General features: G+C 41.3%; 1 protein-coding gene across 1 annotated transcript in view; it reads left to right on the top strand.

Moving 5' to 3' along the window:
- LOC140235450 (uncharacterized) overlaps positions 1 to 22,034 on the top strand; it is a 35,605-nt gene extending 13,571 nt beyond the window's left edge. The window contains exons 3-15 of the mRNA XM_072315477.1: positions 2,021 to 2,203; positions 4,194 to 4,403; positions 5,247 to 5,807; positions 6,362 to 7,530; positions 8,205 to 8,388; positions 8,909 to 11,175; positions 13,450 to 15,263; positions 16,360 to 16,633; positions 17,641 to 17,864; positions 18,425 to 18,519; positions 19,397 to 19,489; positions 20,258 to 20,293; positions 20,799 to 22,034. Coding sequence (XP_072171578.1) covers positions 2,021 to 2,203; positions 4,194 to 4,403; positions 5,247 to 5,807; positions 6,362 to 7,530; positions 8,205 to 8,388; positions 8,909 to 11,175; positions 13,450 to 15,263; positions 16,360 to 16,633; positions 17,641 to 17,864; positions 18,425 to 18,519; positions 19,397 to 19,489; positions 20,258 to 20,293; positions 20,799 to 21,878 — 8,190 coding nt within the window. The 3' untranslated portion in view covers positions 21,879 to 22,034. The remainder of the gene's footprint in view (positions 1 to 2,020; positions 2,204 to 4,193; positions 4,404 to 5,246; positions 5,808 to 6,361; positions 7,531 to 8,204; positions 8,389 to 8,908; positions 11,176 to 13,449; positions 15,264 to 16,359; positions 16,634 to 17,640; positions 17,865 to 18,424; positions 18,520 to 19,396; positions 19,490 to 20,257; positions 20,294 to 20,798) is intronic.
- The last annotated feature ends 4,955 nt before the right edge of the window (positions 22,035 to 26,989 follow it).

Genomic DNA, 26,989 nt, shown 5'->3' with positions numbered 1-26,989 from the left:
TCTTAAAACCACCCAAAATAAAAAGGAACAAACGGTAATTGATTTATTTTGGTTTGAGAATATGAATTTACATGTATTAACATTCATGAAATTTGTGAGTGCATGGACATCATCATCAATCAGGTGTTTGAATATTATTAATGAGGATTGGTCAAGAAATGTTTTCTCCCAAAATGTGAAATTTCAAGATGTCATATCTTTCTTAGTCCTTGGCTGATTATTTGGTTGTCATTTTTGGAAGATTTGTTAGGATTTTTTCTTCCTTTTAGAGTTTCTTTTTATTTTTGATGTGGATTTCCTCTTTAAATGGTGCATATCTGCCCTCTTATCTTTAGGTAACCTAGCTTTTTTCTTCTTTTTTGTTGTTGTAAAAAATGAAAGGTTGATAAATGCATGACATATTTTGTAATGTTTTTCCAGCTCTAATTTATGAAAATATGAAACTGACAGTATTTATTTCTGTTATATCCCCTCCCCCCCCCCCCCCCCCCCTTTCGGGATTTTTTTTTTTTTTTTTTTTTTTGGGGGGGGGATTAGGTCATGAGAAATAGGAAGAAACCCAAGCAAATATGAATTATAGAAATTGTTTTTTTTTTTTATGATCCAGAAATACTTGTACGTGTGCTTTTGCTTTGTTATGGCCAACTAATTGAATATTAAGGACCTCTGAATGTGCACGTCTTGTAAATGGTTCAACTTTCATACATTTACTATGAGCTGCTGTGCACAGTAAAAAAAAAAAAGAAGAAAATTCAACTTGGAATAGAGGAGTTTAAGGCAATGGAAAGCTGTGGGCCCCACCCGGACCTTTTCATTGCTATCGGGATAAGTTCATAGTACATGCATGCTGCACCGTGAGAACTCGCCTCTCAACTTCACTTTAAATTTATGCTTTGAATTCATGGATATTATGGTACACATAACCATTGGAGGTTCAAGAGCTGGAGTTTCATACAATCATTCAAACAACAGTCGGTTATCTAAGGATGGACAAAAAAATTTTCTCGCATTTGTGCCTTTGATGATAGGGAATTGACGCTGCTATCTTTCTGAGTAATCTGAAGATTCATTTAGAACTCGTATAACATAATGTTCGGAAATATTTTGCTTGTTTTATCATTATTTAAATGAAATAAAATTTCACCCAATGATAGAATAAAACAAAAGTCAATCCTGTCCTGAATCATGTGCGAAAGAGTAATAAGAGCTAAAACATGTAAAAAGGCTTAAAGGGTGTGTACAGTTCTGGTCGAGGTGAGGATTTAGCTTCTAATGTTTTGTGAGATATTCAGAAACCACTCTATGAGATGTCAAAGGGCATGCAATTCTAAGGGGTAACAAAAGTTTAATTGACGAAAATCGGTTTCGAAATGGCTGAGATATCCAAAAACAAAGTGAAACAAAGAGATCCCAATAAAAGGCGTGGCCTGTCGCCTTTTATTATTATCACTTTTTTGGATATCTCAGCCATTTGTAAACCAATTTTCATCAAATAAACGTTGAATCCTTCTTAAAATTACATGCTCTTTCATATTTCATAAGAGGTTTCTCATTATCTCACTTAGGAATGTTCAAAACATGAATCCCCACCTCAACCAGTCCTGTACTGTGCCCTCCTGGAAGGCATACTGTAGTTAATCACTTTTCTACTTTATCCTGACCGAAAACTTATATGATATAATCTTCAAGTATATATATATATTTTTTTTTCAAACGTTTGATTAGAGCGTGGACAAGCCCAGGGGAGAAATTTTGATTTTATGTCATCAATTTTTTGTGCAGTTTCATCCTTGGGTTCAAAGAGAATAAGACAGTTGTGAATCCACTCAAATGCACACACAGGCACAATGTCACACTTACTTCATGCCATTGTAAGTATGATGGCTCTCAACTGTATAGCATACTTCATTTATAAAAGTCTTTTTACTTGCAATGGAGCCTGCTGTAAGGGCCTTCATTGAAATATTTGGCAGATATTTTAGTGCTTATTTCAATAATATTGGTCAATTTCCATTGGCAGGTTGACGAGAAGACAAGAGCATCGCTCTTCAAGCTGCGGTCAACATGGAATCAATATTTTGCCAGTGGTATCCTGCATGGTCTCGATGTCCGGGTGCAGAAGATTGACCCCGCCTGGCCCATCATGGCCTCTGCAGCCGCCCCATCAGCCTCCATCCACATCAATCCAAAATTTATAAAAAAGGTAATAATCCTTTGATCTGCAAGTCAAAATCTCATCAATTATGCAATAACATAAGATATAACATAATAAAATTTATCAAATAACAATTGAATTTATTAAAAAGGTAATAATCCTTTGATCTGCCACTCAAAATCTTATCAATTACCCTTGGTATGCAACAATGTACGTACCACCAAATTTGGTTATTACATGTATAACTTCTCAGTGCTGAAAGATTAAGTGTGGACACAGACCACATGACTATTTGTAGAGAGGCCTCTCACAGAATTGGACCTGATTGTAAAGACCTATGAGGGTCCAGTCTTCTATATCCTGTCTATGGTCTTGATGCATGCAAACAAAGTTTCGGCCCAACACTATTGTAATATTGCATAGAGAGAGAGCTTACAATATACAGTAGCTATGACGCTACAGTGATGAGGTCTACAGTGGATATTTTGGCACGAGTTTATTTTTTGTGCTTGGCTCGTAAGATTAATTTCACATATTTTTAATTTTGTGGAATCGGGACATTACTAGTAACTACTGGAATGTACATGCACATTGTATGGCATGCAAAAATATTTGTATGGTGCTGTTATTTTCGTGCCAGCTTCGTGACTGTAGTCTTCACCATGTCTTTCAACTGTAGAATAGTAGAGGAAGCAAAGAAAGGAGAAACAGTGTGGTTAGATATTTTGAAGTTCCCTGTCCAATTTTAAAGGGATCGTATAGTTTTGGTTGAGACCTAATTTCAGGTTTCTAACATTTTTTGGTGAGATAATGAGAAACCTCTTATGAAATATGAAAGAGCATGTAATTCTATGAGGAATTCAACGTTTATTTGATGAAAATTGGTTTCGAAATGGCTGAGATATAAAAAAAAAGAGTGATTTTGATAAAGTGTGGGGACCCATACTTTATTACGATCGCTTTGTTTTACTTTGTTTTTGGATGTTTCAGTCATTCCAAACCCGATTTTCAACAAATAAACTTTGAATTCCTCTTAAAATGGCATGCTCTGCCATATATCATAAGTGTTTTCTTGGTATCTCGCAAAAAGTTAAAAGCCCAATTCTCATCTCCACCAATACTGTACCATCCCTTTAACGATAAAAGGAAGGAAGGTTAGGAAAGTCTGATGACATTGGGGGGGGGGGGGGGGGTGCCTTTCCTAGGTTGGTTTTGTTTGTGTTTGAGTGATTGGTTGGTAAGCTGGTTTGGTTTGTATTTTCACCCTGAATCATCGACGCGAGTTTCAAGTGCAATCAGCAACCAGCTCCAAGAAGAGTGAAGGGATATTGTAGCACTGTGAACAGGGACAGCTGTACACCATTTTTTCCTCAGTGTTGGCTTCATAAAAAAAAATATCAAATCACAACCAGAGCAGAATGAGAGATGATGTATTGAAATTTAACCTCTTAGGCGGCATACACTGAAAATGCCAGTTTATGTGGCTGTTGAAAAAGTGGTACAATTCATGTGAATCACAGTTTTATTTGCTTTCAGTGTGAGTGTAATTCAACAGAGGGGTAAGGAGGCATAGGATGGTTATGTGTTTGATATGAGGGAATGTAAAATTAGTGTTTATTGTTGTATCCAATGGGTCCAGTCAACATGCATCTTAAAGGCTTATATGACAGATTGTGTGGGCATCTGAAAGAAAGAGCATTTAATCAATCTGAATCCTAATAAATAAGGACGGCAGTCATTTAATAAATACAGTACTTTTATTCAAGTTGACCACTTTTGTAAGTGGTATGATATATGTGAATTAAAGGTTAATGTGACTACAGTGCCATTGTAATTAAGTAGATGAATAAAAATTGTAGTCTTTTCCAACTACTTACTTTGCTATGTGAGGAAAATACGGAATACAGTACCTTCAATTTGATTTGACTTGGTACATGCATTCCGTCACAAGCATTTTCAAGCAGTTTGGAAGACTTGTAAAGTAACACGAACTCATGGAAGGGACTGTCTTAAGTCATTGTCCTTTAAATTTCATCAGCCTGCGCCTATGGAGTCTACTACTACTACCACCACCACCAGCGTGCCCCCAACAACTGATTCAGCATCCAGCGCCCAGCTGACGGAGAAGGAGCGTCTTGAGCAAGAGATGCGTCAGAGCCTGATCTCCAAGCAACAGGAGCTACTTCAGATCCAGCAGCAGCGTCTGGAGCTGGAGCTGCAGCAGACCAAGGCCAAACTGGAAGCCCAGGTAATAAGCCACACCCACCACAAATTTGTGCTTTAGCTGGAGTTGTGTCTAGTTCGCTGGATGTAAGATGGGTTTGATTTTGAAATGGGGACTTTGGAATCAGAACTGATTGTTGTATTCTAATTCATGGGTCCATTTAACTTGTACTTGACATAGCTGGCCAGCTGTGTAAGCATATCTGGGCCATGCATTATGATACAATTTGGGTATGATTTACAGTAGTTGTACAATTAGTTACTTCCCTTTCCTTCCCTAGTTGCTGACAAATCTCGTGAATGCTGGACACAATTTGTATTCTTTTAGTATGAGCTCTTTTTTGAGACATGACTATTATTATTGGTACTGAATATTATTACCGTAATAATTAAAATTCATATAAGCTCCTTTGTGGAGATATTTTGTATGAGCTCCCTTGTGGAGACTTTATGAGCTCCCTTGCTGAGACATTACATATGGTATATCTAATATTCATGTTTGATATCATCAAGGTCTATTATGTTTTGATTTATGTCCTTATTGTCTGGGGCAAATTATTTGTTTTATACTATAGGGCCCCATTTTTTCTCTCTTTTCTTTTAAACACAACAACTGGATGCAATTTCACTTGTACTAGTCTGATGTAAAGTACCAAGTTATGAAGGAATATCTAATAACAAATAGGGCTCTAACAGCTTTTTGAAATACTTATAATGAAAGGCTAAAGCTATAAAGAAGATAAAACAAGATATAACAAAAGGTTTAACACCCATATATATATGAGACACATGTAGAGTATTCACATTACACATACATTCACATACAATGTACGTGTATTTTCTTATGGATATTTTCCTCTCCTTACAGACCAAAGAATTGGCAGTGAAGAATGAAGCTATTGCTCAGCAGCAGCTACAGCTAAGTCAGATGAGTGCACAAAAGACCCCAGCAACCAGCTCAGAAGCACCTCCTATCCTGCCTTCTGTGGCCCCACCGGTTGGGGCCCCGCCCTCTGTGGCCCCGCCCTCTGTGGCCCTGCCTCCTGGGGCAATTCCCCCTGGGACCCTGCCTCCTGGGGCAATTCCCCCCGGGACCCTGCCTCCTGGGCCCCTGCCAACCTCCATTGCAGACCCAACCAGCAACTTGGCATTTGCCGCCTTGCTGCTCAAACAGGGGGGTATCCAGGGGATGGTACCAGCTGGTCCAGGCATCCTTGGAGCTATGCCCACGCAGCATCAGCAGCCAGCTCCTGGTCCTCAGACAGGCCTCCTGGGAGTATCCCCCCACATCCGGCCCTCTGCTCCTCCTGTTCTCATCCCTGCAAGTGGGGGCCCTCCCACTGGAATACCATCGGTGATGCAGCCTGTTCCCTCCGATTCTGTGTCCTCCATGCAGGAAGCCAGCAATGCTGCTACCAGTGACACCCAGGTGAGCAATCTTGTAGCAAGCTGCTCTCCAGTAAAATCCATCCAATGTGTTATGTCTGTCACATATATCTATCCAAAAAATGATAGGGCTTGAGAATGTCAGTGTTTACTGGTTTTGCAGTTCTAAACCAATTTGATGCCAGACCTTTACATTCTGACCCAAGTACATGTTAGCCTTAGTTGTTTGTGCAATAGAGTCTGTGTTAAATGATTATCATTCTTATTGTTTGAGGTTGGGCTTGATTTGTCCTATCTTTCAGATGCCCAACTCAAGACTTTTATGCCTTTACCTCTATGAGCAGTGCAGTGATTTTGCAAAACTCTAATAATAATCACACCGTTTGTTGGTACTATGTAAGGTTTGGGAGAAATGCGTAATCGTATCATTCATTCAAACAATATTAATCAAGATTTGATTTTAGGAAAACTGTAATGAAGCATGGTCTTTATATCATTTTATTTAAGTGTCTGTTTGGACACCAAGACAAAAGATGTTAAAAATGATTTGAACTCTTCTCATCCTCTGTGTTTGTTCTTTGTCTGTAATATGTGCAGATGTCTCATGTTAGCATGCCAACACCCCAGTCTCGTGACCCACGGCGCGCTGCTGCTGCCTCGCGTGACCCAAGATTGGCTAGAGATCCCAGGCTCCGCCAAGCCATGGAGCAGCAACAACAGCAGAAACAGCAGCAAGAGCAGCTCATGATCTTGCAACAGAGGAAACAACAAATGAAACAGCAGGAGCAGCAGCAACAGGAGCAGCAGCAAGCGTTCAGTGACCCAGCCGCACCATTCAGCTCACCCCAGGCATTTGGGGCAGAACCCCAAGTCACTTCGGTTGTGACATCAGGGAATACCACAGCGGAGGTGATGACATCTAGTGCCAGAGACAGCACTACCACTGCTGCTCCCACCCAAGGAGTGCAACCATCAGCATCAGTGACACCGCTCCCTGTCAAGTCCACTGCTTCATCTAAATCATCAGATAGGCAGAAACCACCAAGTGCAGAGCCCAAAAAGCCAAGTGGTCCAAGTGGTGTGCAGAAATCTTCAGACAGCGGAGCACCAAAGAAAAAATCACCCATCAAGGGAAAAGCACCTGCTCCCAAATCATCGAAGACTGCTGTCAAGTTGGAGCACCTTGATCTCTCTAGCAAGGAAAAATCGAAGGAGGAGAGCCTACACGAGAAGGAGACAAAGGAGACCAAAAAGCAGTCAACTAAGAAGGACAAGGTAGTTGAAAAGGCAACTGAAAGGGATACTACAAAGAGAGGACTGAGGTCTTCAACAAGGAACTACCGCAAGACTTTGCATAATGAAAAGGAGGAGAAAGGGAGGAGCGACTCGCGCACATCAAAGCGACTTCCCTCTTCTGAGTCGGCATCTGGCTCTGAATCCCAGCCCAGGTCTCGGTCACGATCCCCTCACTCCGGATCAAGATCGCCACGCTCGTCAGAGAGGGGTGATCGTGAGAGGAGTGATCGCGAGAGGCGCAGTGGGAAGTCAATGACCAAAGAAGACAGCAGAAGAAAGGACAGCAAAGAGAACAAGCCTGAAATCAAGACTGAGAAGCGGAAATCACCATCACCAGAGAGGCTCGATGAGGATAAATCATTGCTGAAGAAATATTCAAAACCAGATCAATTGCCACCAAAGAAAAGGGCTCGTCTTATAGAGAGAGAACAACAGAAAGCTGAGAGAGACAGAGAAAATCAAATTCAGAGGTGAGTCTTTGCGATATGGATTATCACACATGAATCACTCAATACTCCTTCAAGATTCAAGAGTTCATTTTACTGAGAACAAATGTTGTAACAAATTCCTTTTGTTATTTTGTAATACAGGTGTTCAAATGTTCTCTCATGGTGTTATAATGTTTGGCAAAGTGAGGTTGCTCTGTAAGAACAGTGTTATTCAATGTTAAACCCTTCAATACAAGGCCTCCATCCCTTGGTATATCACATGAGTCTCTCACCGCACTATGTTTGGACTATTGGTTATCATTCCACATGTGTATTAACTCATTAAATCCTTTTGTATTATCCAAGTGATACCACTGAGAAATCTGATATTGTTTATCATGTCTGCAGAATTTTTCAGAAATATTAATGTCCCTATATTTTCATTCTGCAATTGAATTTAAAATCTTGGAATAAATGATAGACATCAATGCAGATAGACTTTGATTTCTATTTTAGTTATGATTTAGTTCATAGTGCTTGCCTGAGGGATGCTTGGCCATGTGTAATTTTAACTGCAACATCATTCTGTGTGAAGCTAGTAAAGAAAAACAGCATTGTCTGTGCTGAACAAGTTCATTATAATTTCCATATGCATTAGTTTGTGTGACACAGTGCCTAATTTTAAGTACCTTAATGCCTTACTGTGATAACACTAGGGACAGGAGTGCACGTGAAAGGGCAGCAGGCTGGGAGCGAAGCAGTTCTAGGGAGTATGAGGGTCACCATGGCCAGTACCCATATGGGCAACGTCCACCCCACCGAAGGCCCAGTCTTGTCGATCCCAATGTCACCATCCCCCAAGAGCTGTCCCTGAACAAACTGGCTGAGGTGCTCAAGCAGGTAACAACTCCTAATCAATTGTGATTGAAATGTAAAACGTGATTTTCTACATGACATACAGAATGGCAGATGTGCTCCCATTGTGATGCAAGGATAAATGGCTTATCAATTGGTGCTAAGATTGAAATGAAATGAATTGAATTGGCTTGTTTTATTTTGCTGCTAAGGAAGCAAGCAACCATGGTACCAACAATGTCTAATCCTCAACAAGGATAAGGTGCCTTGGTTGGGGGCAAAACTGCTGTAAGGGACTTGAACCAGGAACCTCATGATTGACAGTCTGTGATCTTATTCACTGAGCCACAACAGATCGTCTGGACTTGGTTTAAGGGTAGTTTTTATGTCTTGGTGGTAAACACTGTACGTTCATTTTTCAGTCAACATTGTATTTTATCATTTCAATTCAACTATCTTCAATAAGTATACACATGCTTAACCTACATGTAAAATGTAACAAATTTATATTCTTGCTGTTCAAGAAAGATTCTCTGATGTGTATGCCATTGTATTATTTCAACAGGCTGATAAACAACTGCATTCTGGAGCCCTGAGCCATGACCAACATCAGCAACTTCTACGAGAGCTCAATGAAATTTACAAGATCCATCACCGGAAACGTGAAGAAGAGCAGCACAGGCATCAGCACCCGCCACACTACCCAAGGCGAGCCTTGCCAGCTCAAGATCCCCGTATCACCAGAGCACCGCAAGATCCCAGGGGTCCTAGAGATCCGAGAGACCCAAGGGCCTTTCGTGAGATGCACAGTCACCCAGACATCCAGGATCACAGAGGTCCCCCAGATATGAGGAATTTTAATCAGCGTGATCCCAGAGATAAAATGGATTCCAGAGATTTTCATGATATAAGAGAACACCCTGACACAGATGCTTACAGGAAAGATGAGTATCCAAAAAGGAGGACGCTCTTAGAAGATCCCCGGATGCGTTCATTCCCATCTGAGCGACGTATCCAAGGAGATTCTGGGATGGACGTAAGAAAGCTTGGAGATGTGGACAAAGGAGACTCTCTCAGCCAGGGCGATTTCAGGAGCACTTCAGAGGAAGTCGGACAAGATGTAGATGAGAGGAAGACTGGAGTGTTTAAGCCGTACAATGGACCCATAAAGCATGGGCATCCATTCGCACCAAGTGATACAGATGAGAGGGATGTGCACCTCTTCACAATGCGTTCTGATCATGGGGACTTGGACATGCGAAAATTGCCCCCTGGAAGAAATTTTGATACGGATGACAGGTTGCTACCCTCTGTCTTTCATGCTGACTCCAAGAAAGAAGCCATATTGTCCGACACAGATGAACGCAAGAGCCTCCAGTCGGGTGACAGTAACAGCAGTAGGGCGCTTGATGATTCTGCCACTGTCTCTGAGAAACTCGCAAAGAGCACTACCGAGGCGAGCACAAAGATGGATACAGTTAAAAATGAAAGCTCAGATGTTGGCATGCCATCAGAGTCACTAAGGAAAGATGTGAAAGATGAAAGGAGGAGTAATGAGAATGAGGCTAATGCTGGGGACACATTTAAAGCCAGTAACCAGACAGACTCCAAATTAGAACAAGATGTTGACATGCGGCAAATATCTGAATGCAAGAAAGAGAGTAAATCAGAGACAGTTGGTTCTAATAGTGCAACCTTTACAGAAGAATTGAAGCAAATGCCAGACCTGAACCAGGTAAAAGAGAAGAGTACTGCTTTCAGTGAATTGAAGGAACAAACTAGCGACAAAGATGAGAGGCCCAAGGCAGGGGAAATCCCTGCTGAAAATGAAGAACCAAAAAGAGACACTGATGACAGGAAACTGTTGACTGGTCTGAATGAGAGCAGCAATCCAGATGTAGAATTACCAGCTGGAGATGTTGACCTGCGGCATCCTGTTGAAGGTCACGAAAGATTTGACAAAAGTGAGAGACAAAATATGGAGCAGAGAGCAGCACCTCCAGAATCTCAAGATATTCCACAATTGTCAGGCCCTTTCCAGCCCCATCTTCAGGAAGACATTCCAGCAAGAGAACAAATTCCAAGAAATGGGCCCGTCTGTGGGCATAGGCCTTTGCTGAGACAGTTTTCAGGTGGCATGTCAAACCGCTGGCAGCAGTGGAAGAAAGATCATCCTGATGAAGTGTGTGCTCCTCACAATGAAGGAGAAGGTGAAGGCATGGACCCCCGTGATCCAAGGTATGCTAGACGCAGGAGGGACCATAGAGTATCCTCTAGGGAAGGTGAGAGACACCTGCTTGAACACCCTCCTGGCAGACAGGAAAATATGCCACCATTTGAGCACCGTGATCTACCTTGGAAAGATGAACATTTCAGTGGGCCCCTTTATCGTCAACACGACGACATAGCCATTCAACCCAGGGACCAATCAAGAAATGAGCCAAGAAAGACGCGGGGTCATCCACCTATGCACATGCGATTAAAACAAAGGGGTGATCCTTTATTAGAAACTCCACACAATCCAGATGAAGGACAAATGATGGATCGCAGAGACGACTTCCCCCCACATGCTGATTCCGAGAATCTAAAGTTTGAGGAGTTTCAGAGAAGAGATAGGTGGTCCTCAAGGAGAGGAAATCGTCCAGAGTTCTTACCTGAAAGGGGGCCCAGAAACAGACACCCAGATGCCCCTCATTCCCCAAGTATGGAAAATCAGGAAAGAGAACAAGAAGGCCCACCAGAGATGAGAGATGAACCCATGTATTTGAGGGGGAATAGACTTCATGAAGACTTGGATGTGGAGCAACATGGACCACCAGGTTTTAGCAACAGGTAGGAAGTGTATGATTATTATAGAAGTATGATATAGTGTGCATTTCAGGTTCTGGTATGTTTTATATCTCATATCATTCAGATTACACCCGACCTATAGTTACTATTTCTGAAACATTTTGATGGTAAGTTGGACTGCTTGTCACAGAAGGGGGAGTTGGATAGTTAGAATTCATATGTTTATGCAAAGAGCCTAGACTATGAAATATAATTACTCATCTTGTTTGATGGTATTTGGGTGGCAAATTGATAAGGCCCCCATCTCACTAGGAAGGCGACCATGGCGATCTGTGGCGATTTAGCAAATCGTGGCGCGATCACCGTCCGTCTCCATATTTGGCCTCCAAGGCGATTGCACTACGGTTTCTCTACGCTCAACCTGCGCTGTAGGTAATAGTGCCACGATAATGCTACGAGGCTGCCACGTTTTTGCCACTTTTCCAAGCCGACGAGACATGCTGCTTCTGCGATCAAAGCGATCGTATTGCGATATGCGTACGCTTATCAAGACCTCGGTACAACAGTGGTACGATCGGAGCGACAGTGATACGTTTACACCGAGCTCATGCTGCTATCTCAAGCGATCGGGGTATAAAATGGGTTTCATGATTGAATTTCTTCAGGCAGATGTCAGTGTCAAACCAACATGGATATGCAGAATATGGTTTTACTCTTACATCTTAGCATTCTAGAACACACCAGTTAGAGCCTAATGTGAAATTGCACTATTAGTTAAGTCATCCATTCAATTAAAAGGGTAAAATGTGTGTAAACTATTAAAGAACCGGCTTACAAGCAAACTTCAAATCGTATCCTACAATGAGACAATTTCATGAAGATATATTTGAAAAGATTACAATTAAATTGACTTTCATTGACTTGCAATGGTATACTGTAAAACATGATATATTCGCGGCATGAATTTTTCGCAAATTGGCGGCGACGGCCTTTTTTGTGGCATGAAATTTTCGCGAACTGCCACTGGCATTCAATGCATACAGTGTAGACAAGAACTTTCGCGCACATTTTAATTTCGCGAATCTTGGCGCTCGCGAAATTCGCGAAATTAAAATGCACGCAAACATTCCTCGTTTTACAGTATGACAAACAAAAGTAGATTCGTAGTAAGTGTACGTGGAAAAATGAATTTTATACACTTTTCTCCATGTCCACCTTCCTGGTCTGTGCATCACTTTCTTTCTTTCATGGTTGGTTCTTGTTACGTAGTACTGTAAAAGTGGTAATTTTCATGGACGATGGGGGCCGCTTTCAATGCGATTGAGTTGTAGATCCCTACAAGTTTTCCTTCTATCCTCGAGCCATCCATATATGGAACTGTCTTCCATATCAAGCAGTAACAGCACAAACCCTTGCTGCTTTCCAAGAGACTGCCATTCCAGCTATTAGAAGGATGAAGCCTCCCATTGGTGACAGGATGCTGTAATTCAAGAGCATCTTTTACTTGCACATGTATCACGTTTTAATTGTACATATCCTGATATAATCACGTGCACCATCACATACTGCCACTGCACCAACTTGCATCCCAGTCTAGCTGTACTTGCAGCTGCTATAGGGATTACTTCGTCAAGACTCAAGACACCTAACATGTTGTTACCCCGTCAGAGTTTCGAATGTGGCGCTTTTAATGCGTTTGTGAGGCGATTGTGATATGCTCTAAAACCACGGCAACCTCGCTACGGAAGTTTTGGACGTGTTCAAAACTTCCGCAGCGAGGTCGCCGACCATGGCGATGGTGGCGACCCTCCGCGCTTCTGAACCGCTCAAGATACGACGGAGAAGATTTAAAGCAATCAAGCCACGATCCGCCACGCTTTGTCGATTTTTGATGATGGTAGCGGAATCGCCGTCTAGTGAGATGGGGGTATAATATCCTCATTTAAATGCGAAAGAATGGTAACGTACATGTATTTGAATGAAAACTCTTGAGTCTTATTATTCAGATTGTATTAAGTGTCATCGGATTCATTGGATGTGATAACAAGTTGACTGAACTCTTTTTTGAAGTCTATAATTGTCAAACTTTAATCATATATTATGGGTACTTTATGTCTTAATTCAATGCCATTCAAGCATCACCTGTGTGCTAGTTTTTATTGCCTTCTGAGGAAGTTTTTCAGAGAAGAGGGAAACTTTACAGTGTATAGGGAGTGGGTGCCACAAAGCGAGCATAGGCTTTTGAAACTGTATTAGATTAAAACATTTCTAAATGTTGCTAAGTAATAACATCATTTTTATTTCCAAAATTTGCAGGGAAGGAGGCCCTCAGTTCCATCGTCCAGATGGACCACCTTTCCAGCCAGGAGATAGACCGGATTACAGAGGGCCCATAGATCCAGAATCACAAAGGCGTGAAAGGCTTCGGGAGCGGAGGCATATGAGACCAGATGGACAAGACGAACAAAGACACAGGGGCCCAGGAGGACCTGATAATCATGGACGCATTGGCCCAGAGGGACCCGATGATCCTAGATTTATGGGTCCAGGGAGACCAGATAATCATAGACACATTCATCGAGAAGGACCAGATGGTCCACGCTTTATGGGTCCTGGAGGACCAGATAGCCCACCATTCATGGGTCCTGTGGGGTCAGAGGGTCCAAGGCACCTAGGTCCAGGAGGACAAGATGGACCTAGATTTATGGGTCCTGAGCCTCCAAGGCATATGGGTCCAGAGCCGCCAAGGCATATGGGTCCAGGAGGACCAGATTTCCCACGATTTATGGGTCCAGGTGGACCAGACAGTTCTCGCTTCATGGGTCCAGGCAGACCTGATGGTCCAAGGCATATGGGTCCAGGAGGACCAAGTGGCCCAAGACAGATGGGTCCAAGGCATGGAGGTCCAGGAGGACCAGATGGTCCAAGACTCATGGTTCCAGGAGGACCAGATGGCCCAAGACATATGGGTCCAGGAGGACCAGATGGCCCAAGGCACGTGGGTCCACACGGCCCTGATGGTCCAAGGCATGTAGGTCCAGGAGGACCAGATGGTCCCAGACACCAAGGATTTCAAGGTCCTGATGGGACTATACGTGGAATGCCAAACCAACCTGTTCCAACTTCTATCAACCCGCCAACGTCTTCTGCACAGGGTCCAACAAATGGATCTGGAGGAGGTATGCCCCCACAAATTGTACCCAATTTGGGTAACCTACAACAAATTGTACAAAATGTTAGTCAGCAAGTGGTGAAACAAATGCAGCAGCAAATGTTATCTTCAAATCCACAGTTGATGACACATTTGAACTCCCCTAACCTTCTCCAAGCTGCATTGCACAATTTAGGAGTGAGAGGTAATGTTCCCAGCAATATCCTCCAGGCTGCACAACAGAGCTTATTACAGAAGATACAATCCATGCCAGGCATTAACATGATGAACAGGCTCAGACCTGGGGCTCCCAATTTCCCTAATCAAGGGGGTATTGAAAGACAACCACAACCACAAGGACCAATGCAGCCTCAGCAAGAGATGTTTGACCAGCAGGGTGGTCCCTCAGGTATGCCTCCGAGACCACCATTTCCTCCAGGGATAATCTCATCTGATCCCACACAACAAGGTGGGGTTCCACCTGACATGCCCCAAGGTTTGCCCCCTGGAGTACCCCCTGGAGTACCCCCTGGAGTACCCCCTGGAGTGCCGCCAGGCATACGACCATCGGGAGTGATTCCAAACAGTATGCCACCAGGAAATATGGGCCCCCCACTCCAGCCAGAGGTGCTACCACCACAAGGGATGCCTCCACATAGCATGCCACAGGGAGCTGTGGCCCCCCTAGGTCCACCTGACATGCAGAGACCAAACCTAGGGATGATGCCACCACCACCAATGGGAATGATACCTGGCCCACAAGGTCCTCGAGGCCCTAATTTGGCCATGATGCCAGGTGGCCCGGGGATACCCCCACCAGTAATGATGGCTGCCCCGCATGGAGTACCCCAGGGGCCGCCAGGCATGCATCCAGGTGGGCCCATGGGGATGAGGCCAGGTGGACCGCAACCAATCATGAATGCTGCACCAACTATGGAACAGGGATTCCATCCACCCCAAGAAGGAACACAGCCTCTCGGTGAGATTTTGATTGTAGAAAGCACATTTGTAGATATGATTTCTTCCCATTTTTGTTGTCACTTCCATGAGGTTGAAAATTTGGTAGTAAACCCCAAGTGTTTATGGTGACACAATTCTTGAAGAACAGATGCAAATAAATTTGCAAGTTATTGGTGTACAGAAAAAGCCCAAAGGTAACACCTACTGTAAAAGTGGATATTTTCGCGCGACTAATTTTTCGCGCTAGGCCGGGTCAAAAGAGTTTCGCGTGTTTTTAATTCCGCGGAATCAAGACATCACGTACAGGAACGTGTGGCAAGCAAAAATATTCGCGTGTTTTTATTTTCGCGCTAGTTTCTGGTTGCGCGAAATGCGCGAAAATTTCAACACCGCGAAAATTTCCACTTTTACAGTATGTGACAAATTTGTAGGCAAAGAATGGTTGGCAAGGATAGAAGAACAAACTGATGTTACATTCCATAATGAAAGCCATACTGTAACCCATCCCCCCCCCCCCACACACACACACACAAAATAATGTTTAAGTGACCAAGATGTTTGGGATGGGATGTTTGAGATAATACGAAACAGTTCAAACTTTTAGGGTATGCCATTTTATCCTGTGACATCTATAAAGACAAATGTAATGTCCTACATTGATATTTGACTGTCATTCAGCAGATTTTTTAAATAAAAAAAAAAAGCAATATGTCATTAATGTCATTACTATGAAACAGTTGAAACTTTTAGGGTATGCCATTTTATCCTGTGACATCTATAAAGACAAATGTTATGTCCTACATTGATATTTGACTGTCATTCAGCAATTTTTTTTTTTTTTTTTTTTAACATGCAAAGAAAATTTTAGTCAGGTATTAGCCCTTTTTTTGCGAGCTTTACACACACTCCTGAATGTGAGTAGAGCTTGCAAAAAAAAGGGTTACTTCCTGAAAGACAAATCTTACATGTTTTAAAAAAGTGAGATGAAATTATTCAAACTTTTTGCATGTTTTGCTCTGTTTGTGTTCCTGACAGGCATTGTGATGTATGTATAGTGATATATGATATTATCATTATTATCATTTTGTCCCCTTGCTCATCCTTTTACAACATAGCGCCACCAGCTTCGGTCACCTCCCAGGTCGACATCAACTCACTCTTCTCCAAGCTGATCGCCACAGGCATCATCAAGGGGCCAACCAAGTCCGACTCCCCGCATCCGGAAGAAACTGGTACTCCTCCACCGACAAGCGTGCAGCCGAGCAAAGAGGGTAGTGACAAGGAGAAGGAGAGTCATGACAAGGAAGATGCCGAGGAAATTCCTGATGCAGAGGACCAAGGCTCCTACGATATTCCTGAGATCAACCTCACTCTGGAGGACCTGAAACCGTAAGCAGTTATCTCTCACCCACTCTCTCTCTCACTCTCCCCTCTCTCTCCTTCCTTCTCTACTGTAAAACGAGGAATGTTCACATGCATTTTAATTTCGCAAATTTCGCGAGCGCCAAGATTCATGAAATCAAAATGTACACAAAATTTCTTGTCTACACTATATGCATTGAACGCCAGTGGCAATTCGCGAAAATTTCATGCCACAAAAAAGGCTGTCAGCTCCAATTCGCAAAAATTTCATGCCGCGAATATATCATGTTTTACAGTACCCTGTTTCTCTGCAATCACATTTCACCATGTTACAATGCATGGATCATCAGCCATGGAATGCCTGGAGCAACTATGGGATGTTATGCAGATTTGTTTCTTTTTCTGAACATAGCTGGTATCAACAGTTGTGGTATACTTGGTCGAAAAATATAAAAGAAATGTTGGTGTTGATGATCAAGGGTTTATGTATTTAATTTCTCACTTAGGAACTGTATGTACCAATGAACGGTAGAGTATGAATACACAGGTTACCACGATAAGTGACTTACACCAAATAAAGCATCCAAGTAACATTACATGTATTTGGTTCATGTGAATGGTTGTTTTGGAAACATTAAAGATTTCATAACACACAATTGTCTTTGCTGCAAAGAGTGCAAAGATCACTAGTTTTTAGTATCATTTTTCTAACTTGCCCACATTATACTCACCTTTTTTGTAATTCATTGTTTGTTTTTCAATAAAAACTATCAAGCATGTAAAGAAATATCTTATCAAAGTACATTGTATCCTTGTTGAGCAAGTTGAATTTTCTGCAAGCAGATGGATAATATCTGAAGTGGAAAGTGTAAATTACTAAAGTTTTGAGTATGTTGCATGGAGGACATACTGCTATGGTTAATAGATAAATGAAGTTGCAGATGCATCTGATATATATATCTTTATTTAACACAAACAGTATTGGTCTCCTAATTGTGATGTGATAAATTCCCCCCCCCCCCCCATTTGGTCAGGCGGTATCCTGGTGTGGTCAAACGCATGTACAGCGGGATGCAGTGCACGTCATGTGGCCAGCGCTTTGTCATCGCCCAGATGGACCGATACCGCAAACACTTGGACTGGCACTTCCGCCAGAACCGCAAGAAGCAGGACGGCAACAAGGCCACCACATCCAGAAAGTGGTTCTACGAGGTGGATGAGTGGCTGGACTACGAGGAGATCAATGACATGGAAGACGGTGAGTGGGGCACCCTCTCTGCCAGGGCAGGAAATGATTTCTGTGATATGTTACAATTGTTGTGATTATCAATACTATTTTCATCATCATTGTTACCATTAATGACACCGATTTGATGTTATCTTTCATTGATAATGTCAATATGCATGGTTTCAGGGTCTTTGTGATATCAAAATTTATGTTTGCATATATCAGGTGCCTTCTCATTCATGTGACTCAGTATTAATTTCAGTTGATGCAATAATCTTTTGTTCTTTTTTTTTTCATTTTGCATGCACTTGGTATCATCAGTACAACTGGGCATAAATGAGCAATCTCATTGTTTAGATATGTGTGGTGTGTTAATGATTTCAAAAAGGGGGATAGATGTGTTGAATTGAGTGTGAGGAAATTTATGCAAAATTGTCTTTTTCTGCAAAAACAGGTGAAGAGATCAAGAATTTGTTTAAAATAAGTAAAGCATCATTATGAACCCAGATTATAGAACTCATGATAATCAAGAATGTTGGTGGAAATAATTCCATATGCAATTTATTTACCATGTTGATTACTCCCAACAGCAAGGAGCACCTTTTTCGATGAACAGGCCCAGGAGCTGGCGGAGAGAGGGCAAGGTGCTGCTAGCGTTCCCATTACCAGTGACCCTACTGATGAGGTGAGAACAGTCATGAAATTTAGAGATAGAAGTTGACAGTATGTTGGTTTGTGTCTGAGAAGAACAAATCTGTTCTGTGTAGATCCTGGTGTCGAAGCTGTAGTTTGCTTGAACACCGGTGTGAATACTCAAACAACACAAGTGAAATGATTACCAGGCGACAATGAAGATGACAGAATTGAATATATCCTATAGACTTGCACAATCTTTGTGCAGTGTATTGTGTCAGTTTTAGAGTATCCAGGTATTCAGTTAAGTTCATGAAACCCTCTTAATCATTTGAAGACTACTCTGAGTATTGACCGATTCTGTGACGCGCTATGTGTATTTTTGGCATGGGCAGCGCCATTACTGCGGTGTCTCAGCCGACCCCCCCTCCTCTCTCCCCACCCCTCTCACGCGCGCAGAATGAAAAACTGATGCATGGTTGTTTTAGCCAATGGGCATCTCGTACTGAGTGCGCGAATGCTTGCTTAGTGCGCGAACCTTTGTTACAAGTGCGCGATAAACATGTTGCCCGTGGGGTGGGGGAGAGCAGGGGGGGTCGGCTGAGACACCGCAATTTGAGCTCATGGCTGCGCCCAGTGCCATAAAATGTCTGCTGCCCTCAACGAACCCGAATCGGTCAATACTCAGGCAAGTGAATGTGGGAAATTTGTGTATATACACTAGCAAAAACAGCTCATCCTTGACAGGTTGAATTTGACTTTTATGTTGAGGGAGAGATGATACATATTAATGTAATAATTGTTGTCTGATGACTGTCGGGGTCACAGAACTTTTTCAGTGTCGGTGAATTTATTTACGTTATCAGAGATAGCATACTACAAAGGAACACAGTATTCTTCACGATGTTACCCATGTCTTTCCCTTCCAGTACTGCAAGATATGTCGCGAACAGTTTGAGCAGTTCTTTGACGAAGAGACGGAGGAGTGGCATCTTCGGGATGCTGTTCGTGTGGAAGGCCGGGTGAGTTTTTCGCATGGGTTGTTCACTAGACTCCCTGCGAGGAGTTGCCAGGGCTTGTCGTGCATTTAAGAGTCCCTGCATATAGAGTCATAAAGCTGTTCGTAAAGTTATGCACGACTTAATGAATGACTCAAATATGGCAAGCCAAGTGGATTTCCTAATCATTGTTAATTTCAGTAGCTAAAGTTGAAATTTGCTGATGATGATTATCCTCACATTTTTAGTTGAAAGTGTATTTTTACCCCAATGTAGATGAAATATTTACATACAGTCGTACTTTTTTAAATATAAGAAAAAAAATGGGCACACTTATTGGCACTTCATATTCCAGTTGTTTCGTAAGGTCATGTGTAACTGTACGAACAGCTTTATGAAGCAGGGCCCAGGAGTGGTGCCAATTTTAAGGGGTTGAAAGTTTCTTTTAAGTCTTAAACATGTTTGAAGTATTTTGCAGTTATACTGATCCTTTTTTGTTTGATACTGCAATCAGTCAACATCGCATGGATTCTGTTCATTCTGTATGTTGATTTTGCAACAGGAATGTGTGTTATTACCAAACTCTGCTGTCTGAACAGTCAACCACCATGGAACAATGTGCAATCTTTGGTACATTCATTCGTATCCTTCAGAACTCTACACTCATCTTGCAATGACTCTGATCCTCTTACAGTGTTGCAACATGCTCTGCTTTTCCCCATTAATACGAGTTCCATTTCTCGACTCTTTCATGTACCAATATATTTCTCCTTCATTTATATTTTTGTGCAGACCTTCCATCCATCCTGCTATGATGATGTCAAAGATGTGAGTACCGTCATGTACATGCACTGTAAAATAACTTTCTCCATTGATTAGTCTCTTGTAATGTAATAATGGAAACTGTAAATCCACGTGAAATCATCATTATCCATTGTGGTCAATAGATTGACTTGTTTTTAGAATCATATTCACATTTCTGTGCTACTCGAAAATATGTGAATCTATGAAGGGATTGTTAGAAAAAAAAATGATAAATTTGTGTTTGAAGTTAATAGATGCTACTGTAAACTATGACTGTTACTTCCCTTATATGAGGTTGAAATGTTGATGTACAATACTGTGGATGTTTTGATGGTCACAGTAGATTTGAAAGATTTTAAGAGATGCTCCTGTGATTTGTTATTTGATTATGAGAAAAGTAGCTAGTACCAAGCCAGTTAATTAATGAATTCTCATTGTTTCAAACCATTCTACAACTAAATTGTGTGAAACTGATGCTGGACAGGTATTGATTCCGACTTTCTGATCTCCTTCCTCTGATCATATCTAGACTTCTGGTTTCTTGGAGACACCAACGGATGACCTTCACAGTCCACCGTTTGTGAGAACCAGGAACATCTCCTTCAGTGGAGTACCCATCAGTCCTGGTGCCAGTTTTAGCTCCCAGCAGCCCCTCTTCCCAGGTCCCTTGGGTGCAGCCACAGACACCCTGCCCTTCCCAACAATTGCGGGAGGCACTAGCACCATCACAGAACCTGATGCAGGTGCCACTCCTATGGAGACAGAGCAGGCGGGCAAGATTGAAGGTACCCAGAGCACCGAAGGTGGGTCAGCAGTGGACACGGATGTGAAGGTGAAAGTGAAGGTTGAACCTGAGGAGCCAATGGAGGTTGGCCCAGATGTGCAAGGAGCAAGCATCAAGGAGATGCCCCAGGTGAAATCAGAGCCAGAGGAGACGCAGGAGGCTCATATACAGGTGCCACCCATAAAAGCTGAATTGCCAGAAGTGAAGAGTGAAACAACTGCAGTGACTGCGGAGCAGGGTGCATCGAGTGTAGAGGGTAATGTTCAGGATGAACCTGGTGCTGCACCATCAACACAAACGTCCCATGGCGAGGTTCCAGCTGACAACCTGGTCAAAACAGAGACCCCGCCCTCTGTGTCAGACTTCGCCAGCATGGCCCAGCCTATTGAGGTAATAGGTGCCGGCAAGTCGTTTCCCCAACCAGACTCCAAAAAGCTGCCTCCGCCGCTAGCAGAAGCTGTCGCATCCCTGCGAGAGTCCAAAGAGGCCTGCCAGCCGCCGATGCTGGAGGCAGAGGTGCCCCTGGCCAGTTCCAGCCCAGGCCGGGGGACGGACTCTGGCCAATCCACCTCTACGGGCATCTTTGAGAAGCTGACACCTCCGCCTGCCCTTTCGAATATGGAGGGCAGTGGCTCTGAGATGGCCAAAGATCCTGTGAAAGAAACCAGTCCCACCCAGCCGCCTGAAGTGCCAATGACCAAAGAGACACCGGAGCCAGGGAATGGAGATCCTGCAGCCGAGGGAGCAGCGAAGGGAGCCCCTTCACCCTCTTCTACCTCAGAAGGAACAAATCCTCCAGCTGGATCATCTGCAGGAGATGCCTGACTTCTTTGATCCGCTTTTTAGTTATGGGTATTCAAATCAATAAAAAAAAAAAAAAAAATCACTCTTGTTTGCCTTTTTCATTCTATACCACTTCGGAGAAGATATCCCTAATATAGGAAAACTGATGTAGTAGTACATGTATTGCACTTGATTTTTGTGTTTTTCAAAAAAGAAAAGAATAAAAAAAGGACATAATACTCTGAGACCCGAATTGATCTGAACAATGGATACAAGATACATGGGTGCAGTCTTCATGTTAATTGAATAAATCATAAATCTACACAAATCACTAGCAGGGACAGCACACTTATTAACTGATAATGAATGCATTAAATTCCCAAGCACTGACACTGTACATCTTATTCTACTTTTTGCTCCAATTTGCTCCAAGTATACATTGTGTATTTATTGGAAATTGTCCTCATAGCTTGCAAAGTGCCAAATGATGATTGAGATTACCAGTCACAAGATTTACCATTCTTTGCTTGCAAAGTTTGATTTACCAGGTAATTGATAGACCTTCATGGTGATAATTAATATATTTTATGCAGGCTAGAAATTAGTATATATTCAAGGAATATGATAAAGCATGTTCAATACAGAGCTACTCCAGCAGTTTACGATGCCTGACTGCTCATTGTGTTGGCATGCAAGTGTATTTGTAACTTATTTGCATTTCAGATGAAAGAAATCAAATGTGAATGTCATTTAGATTGTGATGTTTCTGTCTGAATTTCTGAAGTTAGATATGTCTTTGTTTATTCTTTCATTTATTTTGGCAGTTGTTGTAGGTTGTTACTATTTATGGAGTTGATTTAAAGGTGTATGAATTACAGATTTACATTGTATCTGGTTTGTGCATATTATGCCTTTAGTGTCTTAGTGTAAAAACAATAACATGAAGAGCAGAATGGCTGCAACAAACTGCAGTAATTATCCAGATGCGCGATTTTCTATATTGATTTTGTACTGCACTAGTATTATCACGCACACTTGGGTATCATGTGCGATAGTTTTGTGTATTTTGAAGATTGATAGCCCTAAAGGTCAGTGTGATGAACTTGCCTTGTGTCACCAGCTGTGAGACTGTAGGTACATTGTTGCTGAAGATTGCATTAAACTTAATGCCAAAAAGAGAACTATAGCTTCTTTGCGTTTTGTAAGTCTCCATGTCTGACTTGACAATGATGCAGTCTGTATGCAATTTTTTTTTTTCAGGTTTTGTTGTTAGCTTTTGGTTGTGTATTATGTAATCATAAGTTTATTCTGTGAGGTTTAAAAGTAATTTTGGTTTTCATCTCTTTTAAGACGCACAATTCTTTTCACACCATCGATTGAGAGTATACATTGCTGTTTCTTCTTTTCATGATGTTTGATTGCAGTCACTGAAAAGGCTGTTACTGTATTTTCCTCTCTTTTTTATTTTTATTTTTTGAGTTTGTTGTCTTTGTAAATGTATTGCCCATGTCCTCACCTGTTTGCCAAAACAGTTAAGTTTTCACATGGAATTTAAGAACATGTACAGATTCTTTACAAAAAAAATGTTTCATAATATACAGTATAAATTCATTAAGATGTTGTATTTGTTTTTTTGTGGGTATTTTTTTTGTGACTGATAGCTAAAAGTGTAGGGCATTCAATTGTTTGTGAACATCAATGTGAATGTTAAGGATTGCATATGGGGAAAATGCGGGGCCTATCAGAAGTAACTTTCAGCAGTGGTGTAGGATGTGTTGTTAAAAAGTGAGTACTTGAGAAATAAAGGACTAATGAAGATTCCCGTTTGGACAGTCCACTGTTGGTAAGTTGGTATGTGTGCTAATACTGTGAGCAAAACCCAACAAAACTACTATGGAGAACTAAAGTATATGATAGCTGATGAACCGGAGGATTGCTCGTTATTAGCTACCGGGAGGCACTACTTAGCAGCACTACTAGGGAGCCATTATGACTTGGTATCCACTCTCAGCCCCCCTTCCTACCGGAAGAAGATCTTGATGCTCTTCTGTAATTGAATGTGTGCTATAAATTTTCATTTGTGAGGAAATAGTAATTTTGAGATAGAACTGTTGAGAATGAGCAGGCTTTGACTGTTCCCCCGTTGGAGCATGATCAGCGTATAGGAGGCTCCTCTCTATCTCTGCCCATTAAAGGTACAGGAGGCACTTCATTTGTTTTGTGTTACCATGGTGATCACGCATTCTTGCAGTAGTCACAATGAAACGGGTCACAGTGACAGTTTCAATTCAAATTTTATTTTCACTTTTTTTTTTCAACAGAATGTACAAAAAAATAATTGAAATTTGACATGCATTTTATTGAATGATACGCAGACGGCAAAAAATAACAAAATGTATATGGTCAGTACATAGTTTGCATTACTTTTGTTCATTATTTGTCAGTAAAACAGTGTTATTATGCTCATTATTTGAAGTGTTCATTTTTTAACCATTTTGCTCCTACTTTTGCATGCTTTGTTTATAAGAAAAAGGATGTTGCTTCTCTTTAGTAGACTTTGGTACACCCCTATGATTGTCATGGAGTGAACTATTCACAATGATTGAAGGGTTGATTTGTTGTGTTGTATAATTATGGTACCCTCTTTTGTTGAAGGTCTGTATACATTTTTTTTTCTACTGTCTTGATGTAACCTTGTCTTTTGTATGTTATATATTTATGCAGGATATGAATCAAGTCTTTGGTTGATGTCTATGTCTGTAACTCTCATTGAGCAATCTTTTTATGATGTGTTCATGAATAGTTTACAGTGGTTTCTCTTTTTTTAACCTTGCAATCTGGTAAAACCGTCATTTTATTGTAAGTTTCTACGAATTGAGACGGAGGAGTATATTTACTCCATGTTAATTTTCTGTATGCATAAGGAGTGGGACAGTGAAGATGTTGCATTTAACTCTGGTTTGTGTTACTATGCTACATATGGCAGTGAAAGCTGTTTGAGATTTGATAACAATTCCCTGGTTTGATGATCAGTATGGAAATTTCTTGTTTCCACTGTGTTATTAATGTCTGAATTTTGATAAGCGTGATGCAAAGTGAAATATGTGTTACATTGTTTGTTCTTATTTATACACACAATGCAAGAGCTTGTGTCTTCATGTACAAAGAAGTATTGAATCAGATCTGTGAAGTCATTACTACTCTTGACATCTCAGTTACTCACTTACATTCTTGATTTTGTATGTACATAGATATTATATTGACTCTTGTTTCATCATTGATGGAAAATAAAATGTACCATTTTTGGGGTACATGGTGCAACAGATTTGAAGGGCCGTGCTGTGAATTCTGTTTGTGTGTTTTTGATTATACACAGCAACAAAGAAAATGTTCATTAGGGGAATGATATGAACATACAATAGTAACAATATGAGGACAAATCACAGGTCTTTATTTAAATTAATGATTCAGAGGTCTTATTAACATACCAGCTCACATACACTCACACACAGACACATACCCTCGCCTAACTGTATGTTTTGAAGATGGAGATACCATTAATTCACAGAGGGCTTGATGAAATATACAAGGTAGCCCCTAGGGAATCCCAGTCAATTATGAGCATTTCGGTTGTTGCAATGGCAAATGTAATCATTTTGCAATTAAAAGAGTCGTCATGAAACGAATCCCTAGAGTAGCAGTAAACAAGCATATCTCACAGTGATCTCAATAGTCAACCCTTTCAGGTACGTATGGCATTACGTCACTAATTATACATGCACAAGTCAACCACTCCTTTGTTCCCATTGTATGGGGGAAGGAGGACTATTTCTTCAAAAAAACAAACTCACACCCCCCACTCAACACAATCTGTTTGCATTTTATCAAGTTTATTATCTCTACCAGTCCATTGAGGACACCTGGCGATCCAAACTCATTTACACATGGATGGGTATACAGTACACATACACGTACACGTATGCTGCTCCCTGACATTCATGCACACGAAGCACTAGCTGTTGAAAGTGTACATTCTGTTTTTAGAGTAGACATGCACATACAACAATGTGTATGTATGATAATGCATGTGTATGTGTGTAATTTGTATATCTACAATGGTTATACTGTATGTTGTGTGTGTGTGTGTGTGCGTGTGTGCGTGTGTGTGTGAGTGTGTTTTCAAGGGAATAAAAATATGTATTGAAGCCTGTCGAGTTGATTTTGCAAGAAGACTATCAAAGGGCACTGTTACCACGATGTACAATGTATTTCTTCCTTGTGGAATAGTGTAGCAGCAGTAACAAAGCATTCAAATACACTTACTTGTACCATGATTGCCTCACAAAACTGTATGCAGTAAGTTTTCCTTGATGCGGAAGGTAACAATTTTACTTGAGAACATTGCACAAATCTATCAAAATCAAAACCAAATAGTGCAGCCTCAACTTTTCAAACTTGTCAGAACACAATGTCCTTTTTCTGGTACAGTAAATTGATACAGTGGTTGCATTCAGTCAATTCATTTTTCATGTAGTGCAGCACAAGGTACCTTTAAATGTCATTGCATATTCATACTTTTACAAGTCAATTCACAGCTGGCCGATTGTACTGATTGGCCAGAGAAACGACCCACAGGGTATCACCACCACTTCCGCACAATTCTGGATTTGTCTTAATTCTGGCAGTCACAAATCATTTTCGTACATCAGTACTCGAGACAAGAAAATATTTGCATGGCATTTCATTCCTGCATTTTACAATGTATTCATTATCTGGCACTGCCACATACACTTTGTTGCAGCCTTTCATTGATAAAGAACAGAGTCCAATTCCACAAAATATGAAGGGTTTGTTTGCAAAAACCGATAAGTCCATTTTTGAAGATTTTGAAGTACGATCTCTGTCATAAAGTACAAAATAATACCTTTTACATGATATATTGGTCACTACATATAAAGGTATATTTTTTAAGTTATGGTCAAAAGAAGCAACAATTTTCTTATTATTCTCTTTATTTTTCTTGACCTTTAATCGCAAATATCTCCATTTGGCAAATATGGACTTATCGGTTTTTGCAAACAAACTCTTCATGTAAATACCGTTAACAACAAAACAGCAAATTTGCTATCAAAAAGAACAATTGTATCTAAGGA

The sequence above is a fragment of the Diadema setosum genome, chromosome 11 (genome assembly GCF_964275005.1).
Source record: "Diadema setosum chromosome 11, eeDiaSeto1, whole genome shotgun sequence".
In the NCBI taxonomy this organism is placed as follows: Eukaryota; Metazoa; Echinodermata; class Echinoidea; order Diadematoida; family Diadematidae; genus Diadema; species Diadema setosum.
Note: the sequence above shows the minus strand (reverse complement) of the source record. Positions and strands in the feature narration are given on the sequence as shown.